Genomic DNA, 24,267 nt, shown 5'->3' on the forward strand with positions numbered 1-24,267 from the left:
AAGATTTATTGACCTACTGATGACATAGGAAAGGAGAAACAAATAGAGAAAGACAAAGAAAAATAACCTGGTGTAAGCAGAAAGAATATTAGACTGTAAATGCTTAGATGTAGGGCCAGTTCTGCCATTAACTAACTGAAAGACTGTGGGCAAGTCTTCCTCTTTCTGGATTGCGTTTCTTCATCTGTAAAATAGGGTTAATTACTTATCCTGTTATTAATATTCATCCTAATCCCTATTAATTATTAATTCCTACTATTAATGGAAGGCAGTTAGCTGCATTATAGGATGAAAGAGTGGGGGGGGTGTGGTGAAAGTGGTGAAGACATTTTGACTGTGACCTTTATCTTCCAACACTATAATCTTATCACACTCTGTCTTCTCTTCCCCCTTGCTCCATGGCATTTTCTACCTTTTTCTCAAAGATCATTTAACCCCTTTAGGTCTCAAGCTACTTGACTCTCTAATTTAGATTTCTAATTCCCCACCCCATCCCCAAACAGCCACAGCAGTCTTACTGGATGTCCAGTTTATTTCTGCTACTTTGATGACCTGATTTCACCCTGAGACCCTTTCTCACAATGAGGCTTGTAGCCACCCCTACCTTCTCAGTCCTGCCCTTCTGCCTTCACTCTTGGTAGCCCTGTGGCCCAGGAGCCTCTTCCTACATGTCTGTGTGTTTTTCTCTGTTTAATACCATTCATCCGGAGCCTTTTAGTGAGAGAAGCTGCTCTGTGATGCCTAATGCCTATTTGTTTCTATTGCGATGCAACTAACTGGGAATCATTTGATAAATTGTTCTGATTCTGCTTCACATCTGGGCCTTTGGATCTTCCTCTGTAGGCATCGTTTCCCTCACTGCCAGTTCTACCCTGCCATCAAAACTATAGTTTCCCATTCTTTCCAGATTCTAAGATGTTACTGGGCTGATTGCAACCTCATACTGTCTGACACATTCTCTCGCTCACCAGATTAGATTTTCTCCAGCCACAATTGCTTCAGCAGGTTCCTCATTCTTTGTTGACCTTTATTATATATGTTATTTGTTTTCCAATTATATACAATAGTAGTTTCTACCTATCATTTTTTGGCAAGGTTTTGAATTTTACACTTTCCCCCCCCACCCTCCCTTCTCCCCCCCCTACTCCCCACAGAACACAATCTGATCATCTTGACATTGTTTCCATGCTATGCATTGATCCAAACTGAATGTGTTGAGAGAAAAGTTGTTGGCCTTTCTTGAGAAGCTCCCTCTTATAGGATCCCTATTAAATCTGTCTAGTTCCTCTGACATTCTTAATTACAATATTTTAGCATTTGTCTCCACATTTCTGCTCTCAGCCCATCACTTACAGTCTAAACAAGGTCCAGTGTATCTCTGATCTTACCAGCTGAACTTGTTTTACCAAGGTATCTGCCATAAGAATAGAATGAGCCTAGGATTCTGAGTCAGGAGACCTCAGTTGAAGGACTAGCTCTATGACTGGACTCCTCACTTGTAAATAATTGGGGTTGATTAGAAGATGTCTTATTATCCTCAACATAGATGGAGTAAAGAATGTAGGTTGAACCCTAACTCAGTCTCAGACTTCTATTATAGCTCAGATTAATAACACATGCTTCGCCCTGCCCATGAGATAATGATAGTAATCAGTCATATTTATCCACAGACACCTCCCAATGGTACTCTCCACACACAAAAACTCCTTTAGTAAGTGAGGGCAGGAATTGAAATTCCCATTTTGTAGTCAGAGAAACTGAGATTCAAGAGGGAATTGACTTGTCCAAGGTCACTCCTCTGAAGCTAAGGTTTCTGACCACGAGAATTCAGTTTTTCTTAGAATAGTAGAATCCAAAAGTTGGAAGGTTCAACTAGTCCTAACCAAAAATAAAGAATAACTTCTTTCTGTGACATTCCTCATAAGAACCTTTCTTTTGGAAACTTCCAATGATGGTGACTCACTGATCTTCCAAAGTAGCCCATTCAATATCTAGATAGCTTTATTAGTTTGTTATTTTGAGCTGAAATATACCTCACTGTAACTTCCTATTTCTCCTAGTTTTGTCCTGCAAAGCCAAGGATAATAAATCTACTCACTCTCCCACTTCCACATGGAAGTCACAACATTTGTTAAGGGCTGGGAATATAAATATGAAAAAAAAAAAAAGATAGATTGCACCTGCCCTCATGGCAGAAGTTATCGAATGGGAGGAAAACATCACATAAAAAAGAAGTTGAAAAGTGTGTATGGAAGGGAGGATATGATAAAGTCCAAAATCATGCAGTTGGGTAGGAAATGAAGGGCTACCTGGCCCAGGGACCCTTCTTAAAAGGGAAGTTTTGGAAGGAACTCTCCACTGTGCCCTCTAATCAGAGGAGTCCTGAGAGCTAAGATTATTGAGGAGACTGAGCACAGACAGAGCTGATGTAACAACCCATCAGGTATCTAAAGACAGCTATGATGGCAGTCTTCCCCAACTCACCTTCAAGTCGTTAGATTTATTTTCACGTAAATGTCTCTGGTTTCTCCATCCACTCTTCGCATGGCAATTTTGAGTCTCCTCATCCACCATTTTGGTCTCCCTCTCCTTCATAAAGTGTGGTACCCCAGAACTAAGCACCAACATTTCAAGTGTGGTATGAAAGGAGACATCTTTTTTTTCCTTTGGAACCAAACAAGCATGAGACCCTAGTAATGAGGAAGGCCTTCCCCCCAGCTCTGTGCTTGGTACCTTCACAAGAACAACTTGACTAACATCTCTCTCTCTCCTTCTGAATAATATGCTTCTTCCATTAGCTCTTTAAGCTCTCACATCACACTACTGAGTCATATAGAGCTAAAAATTCTCATGTCCCTTTCTCGAGACCCTTTTCTTCTAACATTGTTCTCTTCTGGCTTTCCTTTCATAATAATCTCTCATGAGGATGCTTCAGAGTTGTTCATCACACCTTCACAGGTATTGTTTCATTTAGCCCTCACAACCACACTGTGAAAGAGGTAGGGAGGGTGTTGTTAGCTTCATTTTTCAGATGAAGAAATTGAGCCCTAGGGAGATTAATGTGACTTATTCAGAGCCACCTGATAGGTCAGTAGCAGAGCCAAGACTAAAACTCAAAGATTCCTTTCCTGGGGGGGGGGCTTCCCACTGGGTTATTCTCTTGATGATTTCCCTTCTCCTTCTCATAGTAAGTATATGTTAAAGTTTACAGAAAACCCAGGACTCTGGTGATTCAATTTCAGAATGCTATTTTGAGTAGGAAGAAATCTTCAGGGTGGATAACAAAAAAGGGAGGGGGAATCATATCTTAAAAAGACACCAGAGTTTGGTACCAAAGATGGAGAAGGTCCTTTCCCCCTACTCCACTGCCTAGAATGGCAAACTTTCAGTTCAGTTTGTGGAACTATTTTCTATTTTCTATTTTCCTCCCTATTCTTTCTTCTTTATTAAAAAGGACAACTCTTTAGGAGGAGGGAGAGGAAAACCCTGGGAAATGTAGGTGATAGAAAAACAAAAGATCTCAATAAAAATAAAAGAGGCACCAGAGCCAACGGCAGCCCCCTCCTTCCAGCTGACTCTTGGTACAGTAATGTTCTTTTCATTCTTATACCATGGCTTGGCCATTTCCCTACCAGCCAACACCCTAGCTAACAAGTGCCACTATCAATATTTGGTTCTATATGAGGGTTTTCTCTCTGTCATTGATCTCTTAAGGTTAGATGACTAGTCGTGTGGTGGCTGGGTTGGGATAAACAGCTTAGTGATTTTCTTACATAGTTCAGAATTGTTCCAAGTCTGTTGGAGCCACCATCCTTCCTCATTTCTACACCTCTAGGGCCTCCCAGTGTCCCCAGGTGGCCTTATTTTCTGTTTAAAGGAAGTATGAAGTAATGATGTGAGCTGTTTTTTGCAGCTGCCTGCCTGGGAAGCCGGCAAGGGGCGGGAGGAATGGAGGGTGAGGGGGAAGGGGACCCACCAGGGCTCTTCTTACCAGAGAAACCACAGTTGCAAAGCTATAGGAAATCCCCACCAATGCTTATCTTCCTTCCTTCCTTCCCATCCATCCCATCCTTTTAAAATGTGATTCTATTTCTCCCCAAATTTAAAAAACAGGGAGAACTTGTGACTAGTGATGACTGGTGGGGAAGGTGGGTTGAAAAAAAGATTGGGCTTTTCGTGGTATCTCCTTGCCCCTCTGGCTCCAGATGAATGCAGCTTAGACAGTTCAAGATGGTTCTGGTTTGGGGATCCCCAGCTCCTTTCCTCAGGCTTCAGAAAACTCTGAAGCTAATATCCCCTCTCTTCCCAAGACCTAGTTCCACCTTGACAGAGTCCCCATTCTCCTTACTGGGGCATCAGTAGCTCTTGGGACAGGCTCCCATTTGGTGGGGGCAGGGACAAGAACCCCAACCACAGATAAGTCAGAGGAAAGAGCCTCTCCTCCCCTGTCCGCCCTCCCTCCGGCTGTATTTCCTTCTCTGGGGCCCAGTCTTCTTTTCAGTGGTTGCAATAATATATCAATTAGGGAGCATGGAGGGAGGGGGGGAACCATGGTGGTGGTGGCGGCGGCAGTGGCAGCAGCTGCTGCTAGAAGAATTGATTCTTGCTTCCTGGCACCACGCATTTCTGCCTGCGCAGCAGCACATGACATGGTTTCACATGCTGCCCCCGTAATGCTCTCGTCAGCAGCTTCCAAAGGAAGAGCTAAAGGGAGGAGGAAAGGGAGAGGGGCCACTCTGGGAAGCCCATGGGGCGACTGGGCTTGATGTGTGTGCAAGATGTGCAAGACTATTAGGAGTGCTTGATAGTTACCCATATTTACATGTAAACCTGATGTAGGCTCTGTATTACCAACATATGTAGGTACCTGTGTGATACAGGGGAATGCGTAACCTTGGTTCTGTAACTACAGACACATGCAGGTATCTTCATGATATAGGTGGATGCATAGCATTGGCTCTGTATATACAAGCATATACAGATACGTGTGTGATTAGAAGAATGCATAACCATGAGTGTCACCTTTGATGGAAAGAGTCACAGAATCTGATGTCTTGGGTCCAAACCCAACCCTGGCACTTAAAAGGGGCAGCTCCATTCACTGGAGAAAAGAGCAATGACTTTGGGGTCAGAGAAATCAGGTTCAGATCCGCCCCCATCAGCGACTCACCACCTCTGTGTCCTTGGGCAAGTCAACCTTGCCAGACCTCAATTTCTTCATCTGTAAAATGAGTAGGTTGGACTTGATCTATGATCATTAGGATCTCATGAGCCACTGGCTGGGTCAACTTAGGCAGGCCATTTCCTTTCTTTGAATATCTGTTTCCCCCCTTTGTAAATAAGGCAGTTAGGCTAAATGGTTTACAAGGGTCCTGCTCATTCTAGTATTCTGTGACTTGATGTTTTTCTCTCTATATGAGGTGTCATATGAGTCACGGAGCATATATCTGTCTCCTTTAAAAGTAAAATCAAGTCCCAAATAGCTTTTTGAATCTAAGGTCAAAATTACATGGCCAATGGACATATATTGATCACCTGCCTGGGCCCTTCTCTCCCTACTGCATCCTCTCAAACTGGGATGGAGTGACTGCTACAGGATGGGCATGGACTTCGAGGTTGCAGGAGATAACAGACTTATGAAACCAGAGTTTCTTCTCTGATACTGTGTTGCTCTTAGGAAATTTGATTGAAATTGAAGAGGGAAAGATTTGGGCTCAATAAAAAGGAAATTTTCCTAAGTATTAAAGCTATTCAAAAGTGGAATGGGCTGGTTGTGAGATTGTTCTTACTTGGATCTCTTTAAATTGGGGGGGGGGGACCACTTATTTGGCAATGTAATAGAGGGAATAAGGGCAGGTAGCCTTTAAGTACCCTTCCTGAGTTTTTTTGGTCAGTTTAAACTTCCAGGAACCTTTTGTTTTCTCCAAAGTGTGGACCTTCAGTCCATCCACCCCATCTCTGGTCATTATTTCTCACTGGAAAAGGTGGTTTTTACAAGATGACTTTTCTCAGAAGGCAGAGAATGAAGTGAGAAGATTGACAGGGAACATACAACTCATAGGAGAAAAAAGGAAATGGGCAATTACAAAGAACTGAAATTACTTTGGGGAGGAAAGTAGATTTAGGCAGCATGTGGTTAGTCCAGACTTCCCCTAAAAAATGGAAATAGAGAAGAGGGATTAGTAGTAGGAGTTCAGAAGAACATGCCAAGTTTGATACCCTTTGTTTTAATTTTTTGTTGTTTTTTTTTTGTGAGACATTCAGTGTTAAGTGACTTGGCCAGGGTCACACAGCTAGTAAGTGTCATTTTGTCTGAGGTTGAATTTAAACTGATTTCAGGGCCAGTGCTCTATCCATGGTGCCACCTAGCTGGCCCCAGTACTCTCCATTTTATTTTATTTATTTATTTTTAGAAAGATTTATTTGAGTTTTATAATTTTTCCCCTAATCTTGCTTCCCTCCCCCATCCCCACAGAAGGCAGTCTGTTAGTCTTTACATTGTTTCCATAATATAAATTGATCTAAGTTGAATGTGATGAGAGAGAAATCATATCCTTAAGGAAGAAAAATGAAGTATAAGAGACAGCAAGATTACATATTAAGATAACAGGCTTTTTTAAAAATTAAAGTTAATAGTCTTTGGTTTTTGTTCAAACTTCACAGTTCTTTCTCTGGATACAGATGGGTACTCTCCATCGTAGAAACCCCAGAATTGTGCCTGATTGTTGCACTGATGGAATGAGCAAGTCCCATTAAGGTTGAACATCACCCCCATGTTGCTGTTAGGGTGTACAATGTTTTTCTGGTTCTGCTCATCTCGCTCAGCATCAGTTCATGCAGATCCTTCCAGGCTTCCCTGAACTCTCATCCCTCCTGGTTTCTAATAGAACAATAGTACTCTCCATTTTACAAGACATTGAAGGAATGAACAACAGAAATGATGATTAGAGAAATAGAAAGTGAGAAATTCTTATGCTGTTTCCTGATTTCTTTAGATAAATATTTCTCCTTCTCTTAAGCACAGTCCTATCACTGAAAAGAATACAAGAGAAGCTCCTGAAGAAGCTTAGTCTCTAGTTAGAGAAAATAAACACCTATGAAACATTAAATAATATGAGTTGAAGCTCAGTCCACAAACTAAGGAGTTTAGGAGAGAGAGAGAGAGAGAGAGAGAGAGAGAGAGAGAGAGAGAGAGAGAGAGAGAGAGAGAGATCATATTGAGGACCAGAATAATTAACAGATGCTTTATGGAATAATAACAGCACCAAAAATGAACATTGGCATAGCCCTTTTGAGGTCTGCAGAGTTCTATACCTATTTAAATCATTCAGACCTAAGTACCACAGCTGTTGTTATCCTCATGGGGCTCACAGAGATTAAGTGACTTGCCCAGGATCACAAGCTACTAAGTTTCTGAGCTAGAATTCCAACCCCAGGGCTCTGTGCATTCTATAGATCAAGCTGTCTCCTGCAAAAATGATAAAAACAAATTCCCTTCTCTTGATGGAAGATGAGATTTGAGCTGAGGCTTAAAGGATGGGTAAAAAAAAAAAGTAGGATCACAGCAGGTCAAAGAAGGAACCTTCCACACCCTCGAGCTCAGCTCTCTCATTTCATAGGTAGGAATTGGAGACAGTGTCATTTGACATGAGAAAACTGAGATTGTTACGTGGTTCTTCACAGAGGAATTTCCATGTTACCCAACTAGGTGGTAAGTTTCCTGAGAAGATCCTATCTTCTACTATTGTACATCTACCACTGAACCTATATTTGTTGTTATTTAGTCACAAGTCTGACTCTTTATCACCCTATTTGGGGTTTTCTTGGCAGAGATGATAAAGTGATTTGCCATTTCCTTCTCCAGCTCATTTTATAAATGAAAAAACTGAGACAAACAGTGTTAAATGACCTTCCCAGGGTCACACAGCTGGTAATTGCCCAAGGCTGGATTTGAACTCACAAAAAGGTGGTTTCTTGCTAAGGTATTACTAAATGCTATTATGGATTGCTCCCCTTCTTTGAACCTCAGTTTCCTGATCTACAAAATGAGGGGAGGGAGATGAAAATTGTCTCTAAAACCCCTAACATGTCTAAAAATAGCAACCATCATGTTTTTGTCATTGTTGAATTCCCTCAAGGCTTAGCACAGCGCCTTAGACCCTGAAGGAATCCAGGAGATGTTTGTTTGAGCGTCTAACAATGATTTCTGTAGCTCCCTAGGAAATTCGCCTTCTGTGCGAGGGTTTCCTTCTAGCAAGCTGTCTCCTTATTGCCTGCCCAAGGCTTAGCATTCAGATTGATGGGTAGCCAGGATTCGGTCCCCAGCTAGATGTGGGCTTCTCCTGCCTTAAATATCCCCATTGCAGTGGGATAATAAATGAGTCTGGCAAGCCTCCCACAGAACTGTCTGCCGCAGAGAGGATGCAGTAATCCAATTGGGCTCCCTCTGCCATCCCCCTGGGAGGCTGTCCAATTGATGTTACCTTGCTGCTATCCTTCCTCTCTTCCTCCTCTGCATCCTTAGCTGTAAATATAGTTTCTGCTTATAAATAACAGTTTATTTGGCCCTACTCCTTTAAGAAGCATGGTTCCTAACAAGAGGAGGTGATTGACTAAGGTGATAAGCTGTAACTAATACCTGGGTCTCATAATAGGTAAATAGATTAGTGTGGGGATCTGCTCTATTTTTCTTTCCAGGGAGTGCTTCAGTATGGCTAGCTGCTGGGAGATGCTTACCCCAGCACTTTGGGATCCGCCCAGCTAAATCACCCAGTTCTAAGATTGGATTCATTGACAGGCATGGGTATAAAGCAAATGAAATGCATTAGAAAAATCTATAGGCCCTCATTGATCTCTTCTCTGGCCATTTCCCCCTTCCTAACCAAAAAGAACTATAATGGAACCAGTTCTTTGGATTTTACTATTTCTGTCTGCAGTACCACCATTCACTCATTCTTCAGCATCCACAACCCTAGCCTACATTTTCATCCCTCTTTCTTATCTTTGCATATCCAGTGAATTACAAGGTCCTGTTGATTTTTTTAAAGTATTTTTTTATTGATTTGTTGTTCAGTCATTTCAGTTGTATCTGACTGTGTTGACCCCATTTGGGGTCTTTTGAGGTCATATTGGAACACAGGTTCTTCCTGATTTCAGGTTGGGCACTCTATCCCGGATCCACTCAGCTTCTCATTTTATTGATACCTTTTGTTTTTATATCACATTTGTTTCTGAATATATCCTTTTCAACCTCCAAAATAGGCATCCCTCTTAACAAAATAATTGAAAGAGGGTGATAAAAATTCAGGAAAAATTAATTAACATATATTAAAAGTCTGACATTACATGCTGTGATCCATATCTAAACTTTGCAAAGAATCTATAGGGAGTCTAACTAAGTTAGTCACAATAGTTTTGAAGCACTGTTTTGTTGTTTTTCCATTTATAGAGTGGAATTGTGGAATTCTGTTATAACTGTGTAATTCCACTCTGTTGTAGTCATTACACCGCTTTTCTAATTTTGCTCACTTCAATTTGCAACAGTTCCAATCTCCCCATATGTCTCTGTGTTCATCAGATTTATTTCTCACAACCCACTAATATTCATGTATCACCATTTTGTTTGACCATTCCCCACTCAACGAGCATCTATTTTGTTTCCTCATCTTTCCTATCATAAAAAAAGTGTTTCGCTAATTGCTTTAGTTTATATATGGGGCCTTTCTCTTATAGTCATTGAACCCACCTTTGGAGATGTCTATCATAATGAATTCTCTTGGTAAAGAATATGCATATTTTAGTCCCTTTCTTGGCCTAATTTCACATTTCTTTCTATCATAGCCCAATGCTTAGCCCCACCAACAATATTAATGTGCCCTACTTTCCACAGTCCTTCCAATATTGACTACTCACTTTTTTTTAAGTTTCCTAATTCACTGAGTATGAAGTGAAAATTCAGAATTGTTTTGAATTGCATTTCTTTTAATAATTAGTGATTTGGAGCCTTTGCTCATATAGTTGTTAATAGTTTTTAATTCTTCTTTTGAGAACAATTTGTTCACATTCTTTTTTTTTATTTTTAACTTTTTTTTTATTAAAGATATTATTGGAGTTTTACAATTTTCCCCCAAACTTACTTCCCTCCCCCAACCCCCTCACGGAAAGCAATCTGTCAGTCTTTACTTCATTTCCATGTTGTACATTGATCCAAATTGAGTTTGATGAGAGAGAAATCATATCCTTAATGAAGAGACAAAAAGCCTAAGAGATTTGTTCACATTCTTTAAACATTTGGTTAAATGGTCCTATATCTTATTGTTGGTTGCTATCGATGTTCTTCCCCTGTAGACCTTACAAAGCACTTACCGTAATGTTATATTCTGCACTATGGTCATGTCTCAGCATCCCCTTTTAGACTGTAAGATTCTTGAGTGTATCACCCCCTTTCTAGGTCCCCTGTATATATTTTCTTCCTCCATTTAGAGTCCAAGTTTCTTGAGGGTTGGGGACTGTTTAGTTGGCTTGTAGTGGCACAGTGCCCTATACATACTTTGTACTAGGTCCTTAGGAACTGCTTTCTGTAGCGTATTTATTGTATTTCAATCCTGGAATGACTGAGTTGACCCATGCCATCTTTTATGTAAAGGAGGTCCTCTTTTTCTCAGTCTTCAGAACCCAGCCAGTGTTGGGTTAGATAGAGATGTGGGACAGCCGGAGGACAATAATGTTTTAGGCTTCCCATGATGCACCGGAGAGTATCTTGTGAATATAAACATGAATTTTCCTGAGCCAATCATCAGGCTTTTTGGGTCCGTGACATTACCCTCTTCCCTGAGCTTAGGTTTCTCCCCTAAATAGAAAAAGCTCCCCAGGATTTCCCACAAAGCCCTTGGGGCACAGACCCTCTACTTTCTTCCTCATTTTCTGACCCACTTGGTCTGATACTATCAGGGAGTGGGATTTCTCCCTTTCTTTTGAAGAACAAGAAAATTCATAGTTACCCAGAGCCCCACTGGCCTTTAAAGAGATTAAATGAGATGATGTCAGCAAACCTTAAAGTACAGTTAGTTGTAAAGATATCTGTAGCAATAGCAGTAATGCACACAGGTAGATGAATGAAAACCCCTACATGGGAACCTAGAGACACACAGACTACAAATCTAGATGACCAGATACTGTTTGTTTTTTTTGTCTGGTTTTTTTGCAAGGCACTGGGGTTGACTGACTTGCCCAAGGTCACACTGCTAAGTAATTATTAAGGGTCTAAGTTCAGATTTGAACTCAGGTCCTCCTGATTCCAGGGCCGGTGCTCTATTGACTATGTCACCTAACTGCCCCTGACCAGGCATTGTGTTGGGGGGCTAGGGATTCAAAGACAGAAATGATACAAACTCTCAGGAGCTTACATTCTTTCACAAAATGTGTGTGTTGGTATATGTGTATCTTGTTGTTCAGTCATTTCAGTCATATCTGACACTTCTTGACTCCATTTGGTGTTTTCTTGGCAAAGATACTGGAGTGAATTGCTATTTCTTTCTTCAGCTTATTTTACACATGGGGAAATTAAGGCACACAAGACTTAAGTGACTTGCCCAGGGTTATACAGCTAGAAAGTGTCTGAGGCAGATTTGAACTCATGAGTTTTCCAGTGGTGCAGAGGGCAGCCCATCCAGGATTATTAAGGTGAGCTTTAAAAGCTTCTGTGGCCAAAAAGAAACATCATTTACCTATAGGCATCCTGGTAATGAGCCTCTTTTTGTTTAATGAGGCCGATCCTTGGAGAAGAGATACACAGTTCATCACCAAGCATGTACTTGCTCACATTGTCACGTTGACACACAGACAGACACGCGCTTTTCTCCTTTTGCTTTTTCATCTGCCTTTTTCTTAGATTGTCTCATTTTTCTCCTCTTTCCCTTCTTCCTTCCTTTTCCTCTTTTTCTCCTTTTCCCCCCCTACTCCCTCCCTCTGACTAATACCCCAAATATCCTTCTTGGAGAGAGTTGGGGGGGGAGGCTTGTATTTGTCAGCATTTGTCTCTAAACTTAGGCTAGGGAGGGAGCCTGGGCTGAGAAGGCAGGGAAAGGGATTGTTGTTGGGTCTGCAAGGATCTGACAGTGACTTCTGTTTTCTAATCCTTTATAAATGGAGGAACATGACTGTATGGGTTGCCACTTTTTATCACACACATGTATGTTTTTTTTTTTCCAATGCGGGCTGAATTGAGGACATGGGGTTGTCTTTGTTGCTGATTTTCACTGTAAAAGGACCTCTAACAAGAAAAGGGGGAAGATGGGAGTGACTTAAATTCAACTAGAGTTTCTGGGTTAAGAGGCAGGTAGAAATGCTACTTGAAATTTCAGGTAAGGGCGTCTGAATGCTGTCCCCTGTCAAATTCACTGTAACTTGGGGGTGTTGGAGAGTGTGGTGAAGTGGGAGGGTATGACCATGTCACTTGATGTCCTACCCCATCTTTGTGATGGGGCAGAAAGGGGCACAAACCCCTCTGCAAAAGCCTTATCAGGAGAAGGGGGGGGAGGCAGCTGCCCGCCTTGCCAGCCTTCTCTCTGGGCTGAGAGTAGGGAAAGCCAGCACCATCTGTGGCTCTCCTTTGTGCTCACTTCTTTATCCCTTCCTTCATTATCCTGTGATCCTGTATTTCCCGTGCTCCGAGTTTCAATGAGTTGAGATGCATCCAGGGCCGCCAGCATTTAAAAAAAAAAAAAGAAGGCGGTAACTAAGCATCCCGAGGATGAATAGTGTAATCTGGAAATTCATTTCTAGTTTGTTTTATCTTATTGAATGGCTACAGGATGCGGTGTGCTTCACTATCCAGCTGCTACAGATGTATCCTCTGCTTATATTTAAATAAGTAGAAACGGGTCCAGGAAGCAACCTGCAGTCTTCCAGACAGCTAATCACCCCAGTGCTAAGTGGTCTTCTCTCTTTCTCTTGATCTCTCTTGGGAAGTGATATCTTTAAGAGAAGTGGTGGATGTTACCTGCTTGCCTGTGTAAGGATGCCACACATATGTATATCTGAGATGTGCCTTATTCCATATTATAGGAAAGATGGCCTCAAAGGTTCCATGTCACCATACCAACATGTTATCTCTCTGCCTCCCAGTCACGACCTTTGGCTTTGCCTACCTGATAATGACCTTTCTGTCCCTGGGGGCCAACCACCAAGCTTTTCTTGTACTTCTCTGACCATCTACATTTTAAGTTCATTGGCTCATGGGCATGGTCCTGCTCTCTTTTGGAAAGTATCATATGAGCTGGAAACACACACACTGTCAAACTAGCCCACATGGATTCTTTAAAATTTCCATTTCTTACAGCCCTATAGCAGTCTGGTGAAGCTGATTTAAATTTCATCTTTGAAAATGGCAAATTTCAGTTTGAGGTTACTGAAAATAATGGTAGAATTTTTTTCCTATCCAAGTTCATTGATTCCCCATATCTGTCTCTTAAATACTCTCTGTAGAACCCAGGCTAAACAGCCCTACCTGAAACTCAAAATCAGATGGGTTAGAGTGGGATACACTCAACCTGTTGAAGATGGTGGTATTTTCAGGGAAGCTTTTTCCTTTCTTCTGCACTGATCCTTGGGAGCCTGACCTGGCTTCGGTGGCTAGTTGTCATGCCCCACCACCATGCCGTAGCAATTGTCCTCAGTTGGGGAGAAGCAGAGTGGCAGTTGCTGCAGCCCTGTCATCTATTGTGTGTTAAAGCATTAACTCAGAAAGGGGCAGTAGAAGGAATGTTGGATTTGGGATTAGAAGGCCAAGTCTTAAATGTTGACTTTGTTCTTTATGAGCTCTGTGACCTTGGAGAAGTTCTTTCTCTCCTGGTTTTCTCTATCTGTAAAAGAAAAGTAATGATAATAATGACATATATGTAAGTGTGTATATTTATATCCATCTATATCTACCTATATCTCTAAATACACATATATACACACACACACATACTACATATATATATATATATATATATATATATATATATATATATATATATATATATAATGTATGCAAGGGCTGCTTTAAGGATTGCAAAGCACCTTGTTACAGATACATCTCATTGTATACTTATGAAAATTCCAAGAAATAGGTGCTGTTTTTCCCATTTTATAGATGATAAAGTTAAAAAGAAGAGCTAGAAAGAGATTAAGTGATTTGCCTAGGGTCACAAAGTGTCCAAGACTTGATTTGAACTTGATTTGGACTATATGGAATCTGATCCTTCCACCTTGAACAGTCTATGATCTAATGTTCTCCTCAGAGCTTGAGTACATCTGAAAATGGGATAGGTTGACATGACCCTCTCAGGGACCATGGCTGCATACCCCAGCCACACCCCAGGGTGAAGGTTGACAACTAGAATCTTGGGGTAGACTCCTGATTAAAGCCTATTATGGATGACATCTTAAAAAGTGATGTATCTTATAGGTGAAACAATGACCCCTTCCCAGGATACAGACCATTTGAAAATAGTCTTATTAGGGGCAGCTAGGCAGTGCAGTGGATAGTGCACTGGCCCTGGAATCAGGAGGACCTGAGTTCAAATCTGGCCTCAGACACTTAATAATCACCTAGCTGTGTGACCTTGGGCAAGTCACTTAACCCCACTGCCTTGCAAAACAAAAAAAGAAAGAAAATAGTCTCATTAAAATCTTACTCTGACATACTAAATTCACCTGGATTCTCTACAGTAATTCTGAATAATAATATCCATTAGACATTTAAAAAAAACATTTGGTTTTTTTTTTTTGGGGGGGGGGGGGCTTTGGTAAAGCAATGGGTTTAAGTGACCTGCCCAAGGTCCCAGAATTAGTAAGTAGCAAATGTCTGAGATGGAATTTGAACTTGGTTCCTCCTGACTCCACTGAGCCATCTAGCTGCCCCCATCAGACTTATTGTGTATGAATTCCTTCCACTGATTAATTCACTATCTTACTATTATTATTCATTCATACAGCCCTGTGCTGGAGATATAAAGATTTAAAAAAATTTTTTTAAGAAAGACACAGTTCCTGACCTCTAAGAACCCCCATTGTAAGCAATGAGAGGCTAATGAGTATCTTTCTTTATTAGAAGAGATGGAAAGTGTTACTTAATGATGCTTTTTCATTCTAAGGTTTTTATATTTCTTCACCCAACAATTCTGGCCTGACCCCATCTGTTTAAAAATTTATTGATATCTTTTTTTTTACATCACTACCATTGTGAAGTGTTAGCTAGAAATGCTTTTCTTTTTTTATTCTTATAATTTGATCTTTCTTCACCCAACATTTCTGACCTGACCACGTCTCAGTTAAAAAAAATTGATGATATATATTTCATTTTTACATCATCAACATTTCCCAGTGATTCCCAGGAAAGTCACTTAACCCCTTATAGTCTCAGTTTCTTCATTATGTAAAATAAGGAGATTGAACTGAATGACTTGTAACCTCCCTTTCAGTTCTAGATTTATGATCCTATCAGCTGTGTCTATGATCCCTTTGTTTCCCAGAATGTGATATGTGTGTATGTGTGTATGTATGTGTATATATATATATGTATATATATATATATATATATATACATATATATATATATATGAGAGAGAGAGTGAGAGAAGGGGGCAGGAAATAATTTAGCATAATTAATGAAGCCATACAAAAATGACAGCTATTTAGTGATCCACTCCCATGATCCACCATTTCTGCAAATAAATTGAGAGAGAGAGAGAGAGAGAGAGAGAGAGAGAGAGAGAGAGAGAGAGCTTTTCCTATTTCTTTGGGGGGTAATGGAAGGGAATGGGAAGTCTGGTCCTGACCACATTCTAAAATTTCCCCCTAAATTAAGACTTTCTAATTATCCCTTCTAGAAATATCTCAGCAATTGTGCTACTTTGAGTGAGCTGAGCTTCATCAGGGAAAAACCAAGCTCCCCACCAGCTGGACGCCACTGTTATATGTATTGGAGTCCAGGTACCCAGACCGATGAGCTAATAATAATAACAGCTGACATTTACATGTGCTTTCATGTTCTTTGTGCTATAGGATCTGACAGTTTGCTTTGCTAAATATTACATCCAAGGATGCTCAGAATGGACAGGGTGTCTTCTGACAGCCTTCAAGGTAGAAGGTGTTACTTCAACAGATCTATGATCTTAACTAGACCTTTTCGTCCTCTATGCTTCTAACGTGAGCCCTTCTGTAAAATCCATAGAGCGTCTGACCCAGGGCTTCTTAGCCTGAAAGTCCAGGAAGTTTTTTTTTTTAATATTTTTATAAATATATTTCAATATAAATGATTTCCTTTATAATCCTACATTATTTTATGTATTTAAAAAGTGATATTCTGAGAAGAGATCTGGTGACTTTACCAAACAGCAAGAGCGAGAGGGAATCCCTAAAATAAAAAAAAGGTTTAAGACCCCTTACTTGGAGATTGCCTGGAGGTTAAGTGACTTGCCTAGGGTTATCCAGCTAGGATGTGTCATGAATAGTGAACTCCTGATAGCCAAGGTGTTGAAGACCATCTTCTAGCTCTTTGACTATTTCACAGATGTTAAATCAGCTCTAAGCCTACCTATCAGACGCTCTTTATCATCATTGTGTGACTCGTCAACCTTACTTCTTGGACATGAACTTGTGTTTTGCACCATCTTTGATAGTGTGCTACTTCCCCATGGGTATTGCACGTCTTTCCATTTCCCTTGGGACAGTTGTAATAAGGTCCTGGTCTTCTATAATTCTTGTTTGTAGAGCATCACTGGGAGAACGGGGACTTAGCTTGGGAACAGTGGCAGTGAATACGAGTACTTCACATTCCTCCCCCTGTATACATCTCTATTCATAGCATTTGTTCAAGAAACATGTACTAATTTATATAAAATTGCACTGATAATAATATGAACCACAATTTCATCTCACATACATAGAGTATTCCATACTTTTCAGTGTTTCTGTAGCTCTTTAACTTGATTTTTGTAAAAATGCAGAAAGAAGTTATTAGTATTACTATTATTTATAGCCATACAAAAACAAGCAGGATTTGACCATCATGCTGACCCCTGCATCATCCTGCCCTCTGTTGGAAAAATAGCAAAATTATGTTATTATTTACATTTTTCATATGGGAACATGAGCCCTAAAAAGCTCAAGATTACTTCATATTGAATAGTGGCAGAACCAGGTCACTTTTCTGGTTCCCTGCCCAATACACACTTCTCTGCCATGATTTTGCTATCTTTCCTTCACTGCACAGTATAAGAATGACATGCTTGGTTTCACTTTCTGTTCATTCTCACTCTTTGTGGATAACCACCACGGATTGTAGTCTCTTCAGTTTATCAAATATTAGAGATGGGAGGCCCCCAGGGGTTTTCACTTTAGCTACTCATGTGATCACAAAGAGACTTTATAAACCAGTAAGTTTGAGGAAGGTGAAAATTGTGATGTCCTTTGAGGAGTAGTGGCTGCCTTTACTTCCTCTCAGCTCATAGGTAGTTCTGTTGACATGCTCCTTTGTGACTTATGGGTAAACCATAACCTTGCTGGGAAATTCTTCAAGTACTCTTTTTTTGTTTGTTTTTTAGTTTTTGCAAGGCAATGGGGTTAAGTGGCTTGCCCAAGGTCACACAGCTAGGTAATTATTAAGTGTCTGAGGCCGAATTTGAACTCAAGTACTCCTGACTCCAGGGCCATTGCTCTATCCACTGCACCACCTAGCTGCCCCTTTAAGTACTCCTGATATTATTCTCACTTTTCTTCCTCTCAGATATTCAGTTCATTGACTTTTGTAAAAATGCAAAATAATATTGTTACTATCTCCATCTTACATTTGGAGATTCAGGCATAGAATATATGAATATTTTCATTATCCATGAAAACCATAACCCCTCTACCCTTTCTTAGACAGTTTCTGTAAGTTCCTTAAAAATTCCTCTCCAAAACAAAGTTATTATTTAGTGTTCTTTCCTTTGGTGACAAACCTCTTCATAGTTAGGCTTGTCCTTTTATAACTGGTCTACCATCTGCCCATCACCAGGTCCATAGTAACATCCACTAGAAATTGATATCTGCTGGTGTAGACCCATAGTCACCTTCATGTTATAATAAACCACTCATGCTAGAATGTAAATGGAAGAGTAATCATAATTCAACATCTGTAAAAAGTATTTTCTGAGCATTTAATTATCCTTTTGATCCACTTGTGAGGTAGTTTGAACAATGTGATTTCTCTCTGATGTGGAAAATTAGACCCAAAATGATCAGTTGACTTGGCTAAGGTCACAGAGTGCTCGATTCTAGACTGGAATCCAGGTCTCATAACTTATCTTCACCGTGGGAAAGAGCCCTGTCCCAAAAGACCCATCTCTGTCTGTTTCTTACTTTCACTTCTTAAAATCCACAGCTTCCCTCTAAGCCTAGCCCAGATACTCCCTTTTAGATGAAGCCTTTTGGACCCCCTCCCCCCCACCCCCAGCAACTAGTGTTTTTTTTTTCTGGAAAATTACCTTGTGCATTTGTTGTGTATTCATCTGTGTGCCTACCTGATCGAATGCGAGCCCTATGAGAGCAGGGTCAGTTTAATTTTTGCCTTTGTATTCCTAGTGCCTGCCATTGTGATTTGACACCCAGGAGGTGCTTACTTGCCCAGTGTGATGACTAGATGATCTCTGACTCCAACAGCTCTCACAATCTCTTTATCTAGCCCAGGGTCCTTTTCCACTCCACTGCTTACTACCTAGTGAAGGGAGCACAAGATATGAGTGAAAGTGAATTCTCTTATACTGTCTCACATATCTAGAACATTCTGCTTCCTCATCAGCTCCTGGCTTCCTTCACATCTCAGCTCAAATCCCTGCTGTGGCAAGAAGCCTGCCCAGCTTTCCTTAATATTAATGCTTTTCCTCTGAGATTACCCCCATGATCCGACCTGTAACTTGTTTGCATATTAGACAGTGAGCTGTTTAAGAGCAGGCGTTGGGTGTTAGGGTTTTTCCCCCCCTTTCTTTGTATCATTATGCCTTAGTACTTTGCCTACCATGTATTACGGACTGACTCTAGGAAAGTATATTTACCTGTTGTTTGTCTTTCCTTCTAGCTCTGCTCTCATCCTGGTGTGAAGAGTTGGGTCGGCTGCTTCTTCTGCGTCACCAGAAAAGCCGGCAGAGTGACCCTCCCGGGAAACTCCCCATGCAGCCTCCCCTTAACTCTATGAGCTCCATGAAACCCACGCTGTCACACAGGTGAGTCACTGTGGGGCAGCTAAGGGTTTGGGGTGGGATCTTACTGGCGTAGGAGCAGCCTCAAGCTGCCCAAGACATCAGGGACATGAGTCTCACACTCCTAGAAACTGTCAAAGGCTTTCTGAAAGGGAAGGGCAAGGTCTGTTTCTTCCATTAGATGAGAAGTTTCCTGAGGAGGTAATATAAAAGTGTCCCACCAGACCTGGAGTTCCCAAAGGCCAGGGACTGTGTCTCCCCAAGCATATCTCGTTAAAATGAGCCTGAATTTTTTTCTTCCTAATTCTAAAGAAATCCTGAGCTTGGAAGACTCTGCCCTAAGTCAGAGCAACTGCCCTTCTTTTCCTCTCCCTCCTTCTAGTCTCTACAGGGAAACGCCAACCCCAAAGCTAGGACTAGAGGAACTAAGGAGGTCATCAAGACCATTCTTCTGCCTCTAATTGGGGTTTTATTCAGTTTACCTTTGGAAGAGTGCTATCTGCTCTCTTGTGATAGAGCAGTTATTCGAAAGTTAGCTGGCATGTGAGTCAGTCTGAGTTGGAAAAGCTCAGCCAGAAGATGGGGCCATTGAGCAGCCACCTCAAAGGAAGCAGCCAAGCACATACTTGACTGTTTTGCCCCCTAGATGTTCAGGCTGCTGAGCTCTCTTTAGGACTGACTGCCTTTCCCCATTAATTATCACAGAGGTTTCTCTTTAGAATACACAGTGCTCATCATGTCTGAACTTTCAAATGGCCAATCCTTGAACAACCAAGCCTTTTATATCACCTAGTTTCTCTCCTCTTTTGGGTTGATGACAAAGATGAGCCTCCAGACCAGGACCATCTATTCTCAATTATCTTTGCTAATGGATGGGAGAGTAGCATGAGTAAGCTAAAGCGGCAGATCCTCCAAAAGGAATTTCTAAATACCTTTGGAGCACATGATAAAAGGAGGAATATGTATGTTGGGACCTAGAAATCTAGGACCACAAAGGAACTCAGAGACAATCTGATACAGTCACTTCAATTCACAATTGAGAAAGGAAGGTGAAAAATCATCAAACTTGTATAAATTAAATCGTAGATTTATCTGATCTTCAGAATTAGAAGGGACACTGGTGTTCCAATCTCCTACCCAATCTATGAAATCTTGTGTGGTATATACCTCCTTGAGCATTCCCAGGGCCAGAAAACATATAAGTCACAGAACAGATCCTTCCATATTATATAGCTCTGACTATTAAAACATTTCTAACCCTTCCATCTAGAAGCAGCTGGGTGACCCAGTAGATAGAACAATGGGTCTGAAGTCAGGAAGACTTGAGTTCAAATCTAGCCTCAGACATATACTAACTCTATGACCCTGGGCAAGTCATTTAACTTCTGTTTGCCTCAATTCCTCATTTCTAAAATAGAGATTATTATGGCACCGAGTTCCCAAGGTCACAGTGAAGATCAAAATTGGGTAATATTTATAAAGTATAAATGGCACATAGATATTATATAAATAATTGTTTCCTTCCCCACTAAAGGCCTTCTAAATATCATCCACAGTATTTCATATTATCATTATGAGTCCTTTTCCATCTCTAGAGCTATGACCTTAGTTAACATCATCCTCCAAAACAATAAGGGGGTCAGGGACAGGAAATGCATCTTTGCTTTCCCTGATAGAAAAAACTCCCGAGGAAGAAATCCCCTCTCCCCATGCAGGTTGGCACCCTATCTACGACTTACAGTTTTAGAGTGTTTCCTAGGGTACCATCTTGTTACAAAACTTTCCAAGTCCCACAGGTAGAGGTGGCATTCAAATCCAGTTCTCTTAGGCTCCAAGACTGGCTTTCTATCTGCTACCTCAACACCAAACAAGGCCATACCATCTTCCCTGACTTAGTCTCCACATCTCCAGTTCTTTAAACCATTGGTAAGACATTTTTCAGGCTTTTTTGCCATTATTCCTTTTTAAAATGGTAAACCCGTATTTGAACACAGTCTAGTTAGGAGACCCAATGTGTAGAGTCACAGGCCTGGACTCATCTAACACTTATCTTCTGAATTTAAAATCTGGACTCAGACACTAGCTGTATGACCCTAGGCAAGTCACATAACATCGTTGCTTCAGTTTCCTCTTCTGTAAAATGAGCTGGAGAAGGAAATGGTAAACCACATCAAGAAAACCCCAAACAAGGTCAAAGAAAGTTGGATACACCTGAAAGATAACTTAATAATATTTGAAAACAATGCTTCAGATAGGCACCAACCAGAGCAGAGCTTAGGGGTAGAAGTTGGTACTTCCTGTGGCTAGGACACTATACTTTTGTTATTGAAACCTAAAATTGTATTCATTTTTGGCATAGCCTCATCACACTCATATTGGGGCTCACTGAAACCATGGCCAAATAAAACCTCCATTTTTGTCCTAATGAACTTCAAACTCAATGAAATTCTAATCCTTTTCTGCCCATCCTTTACAAGGTCAATTACTTCCTTTTTTACCTAAATGTGGAACTTAACATTTATTCCTTTCAAATTTCATATTCATATTGCCCTAAAATAATAATCTATGGAGATCATTCTGAATCTTTCTTCCTTCAACCAAGATATTTATTTTCTATCATTTGTGATTTTGATAGACATATTTTCAAAGTCTTCCTTCAAGGTTATTGATAATTACATTAAGTAGAACCGAGTCTTGTGGCACTCCAAGTTTGTCATCCATCTATAATCAAACTCTATCATCCAGTCCACATTTCTCTATCTTGATTTTTAAGATTAGAAAGATCACAGACTTAGAGTTGGAAGGGACCTTCAAGATTAACTAGTCTGTCATCCCTCATTTTACATAGAATGCAGCTGAAGCTTAGAGAGTAGTTAAGTAACTTGCATAAGATCATACAGTCAGTAAATAGTAGAACCCAGCATTTGAATTCAAACCCTCTGTCTTCACTGGCATACCTCTTTTCACCATACCATTCTACCTACTTCCAAAAGGACTGTCAAGTGTTTTGATTACTACCCTCATCACCTACCTTCAATAAGGAAGAGAATAAAAAGTACAGAAACTCACTTTATTTAGGTTTGAGGGCTTCCCTCATAACCTTATGAGATAGGTAAGGAAAGTATTATTGTATCTATTTCACAGAGAGGAAATTAGGGTTGATGGAAGTTAATAGCTTTACCTATATGGTCAGTTAGTTAATAAACAGCAAAGTCCACAAAAGAATCTCTAGGTATGTTAACCTGTTTTTCTATTATGAGACACTTTCTCCCATGGGGGGAAAAGATGATCCTTTTGTAAAGCAAACAATTACCACCAAATTATTTATAATTTTAAGTGAGGGGCAACTAAGTAGCACAGTAGATAGAATGCAGCCCTGGAAACAGGAGGATCTGAGTTCATATCTAGCCTCAGACACTTGATTCTTACTAGCAGTGTAACCTTGGACAAGTCACGAAACCCTATTGCCCCACCAAGAAAAGAAAGAATTTTAAGTAAGAATATTCTTAAACTAAATATCATTTTATAAATATGGTTTTGGGCTAAGACTCTTCCTTCTACTTATGTTTTATTCAAATGAATTTTAAAATTAAACTATATTAATCCTCCTCATTGCCCACAATAGAAATTTACTTTTTCTTTTATACCCATAGAGGATTATTTAAAAATAGTCACTGCCATCAAGGGTCAGAACTTAGTTGGAAAGATTAGACATAAAAAAATAATAAAACAAATAAATAAATTTAAATTAAATTAAAAATGAAAATAGACATTAAAAAACCACATATGACAAGGTAGTATATGATGTGCACCAGATGAGATGGATAGATTATTTATTGATTGGTGGAACTGGAATGGAGAAGGAAAGAGAAAGGAAGCTGAAGTCTTTGAGGAAAGACATCACAGTAGAGTTGGGACTTGAAGTTGTACCTTGAAGATTGTATCAAATTTAGATGATTCCAAAAAGGAGGATGTGCAAGGGAAAGAATGGGGATGGAGGAGTTCTAGGGGAAGGATAAACTCTGGCTGATTTCCTGGATTATGTTGGGCCAATTGGAAGTCAGATGAGGATAATGCTTTGTATTATCAGGCACTTCATAAATATCTAGTGATTTGATTTGAAATATTTAAATGTCCCTAAGGGGCAACTAACTCAAAATTGAGAGTAAACGGTACTGTAAATGTCTGTCTGGTAGGTACTGTAAATGTCTGGTAGGCACAAACCACTAATCATTTATTTCCCTAGAAGCATCCTGAGTTAAGTACAATTCCATTTTATGGATAAGGAAAACTGAGCTTTGTGATCACACCCAGACTTCGTAGACCTTCCCACCCACCTGTCCTCCTTTTTTTTTAAACAGAAGTCTTAGTTGTTCTTATAGTAGAAAAAGTCCTAGTTTGGGGGTGGGGGTGGAGGAGAGGGAATAAATATTTATTAAGTGCCTAATAAATTATTTAAAAATATTATCTCGGGGCAGCTAGGTGGCGTAGTGGATAAAGCACCGGCCCTGGAGTCAGGAATACCTGGGTTCAAATCTGGTCTCAGACACTTAATAATGACCTAGCTGTGTGGCCTTAGGCAAGCCACTTAACCCCATTTGCCTTACAAAAAAAACAAAACTAAAAAAAAATATTATCTCTTGGATGTAAAATCTTGATTTACCTTCTATCTACTGTGTGATGGGTGGAGGGAATTTATTTCACTCACCTGTAAAATGAGGAGTTTCAAATCACCCAACAAAAATTTATTAAACCGATGCAAGGCATTGTCGAACAGGGTGATCTCTAAGGGTCTTCTCACTCTTAATCTATGATACTATTTCTGTTGTTGGTTCCAAGGGCATCCCTTTTCTCCTTTGAGCCACTGGGGTTGGCTTGGTAATTCTGACCAAAAGGTCAGTGACCTTAGATCTTGAAGTCTGACCTAAATAAGTGAAATCTCTCCAGTTTTACAGTGTGCTGTAACCTTTGGTGAGATGGCTAGGAAATGGATAGAACACCAGACCTAAAAATCAAGATTTATCCTCCTGAGTCCAAATCCAGT

The 24,267-nt window shown here is 40.3% G+C and overlaps 1 protein-coding gene across 14 annotated transcripts in view; it reads left to right on the forward strand.

The window, feature by feature from the left end:
• ZMIZ1 (zinc finger MIZ-type containing 1) overlaps positions 1-24,267 on the forward strand; it is a 436,554-nt gene that overhangs the window by 350,092 nt on the left and 62,195 nt on the right. For all 14 annotated transcript variants that reach the window (XM_074232937.1, XM_074232935.1, XM_074232934.1 and 11 more), the window contains one exon: positions 19,103-19,247. In XM_074232937.1, the coding sequence (XP_074089038.1) occupies positions 19,103-19,247 (145 nt within the window). The remainder of the gene's footprint in view (positions 1-19,102; positions 19,248-24,267) is intronic.

This window comes from Macrotis lagotis, chromosome 4, assembly GCF_037893015.1.
Source record: "Macrotis lagotis isolate mMagLag1 chromosome 4, bilby.v1.9.chrom.fasta, whole genome shotgun sequence".
NCBI classification, from domain to species: domain Eukaryota; kingdom Metazoa; phylum Chordata; class Mammalia; order Peramelemorphia; family Peramelidae; genus Macrotis; species Macrotis lagotis.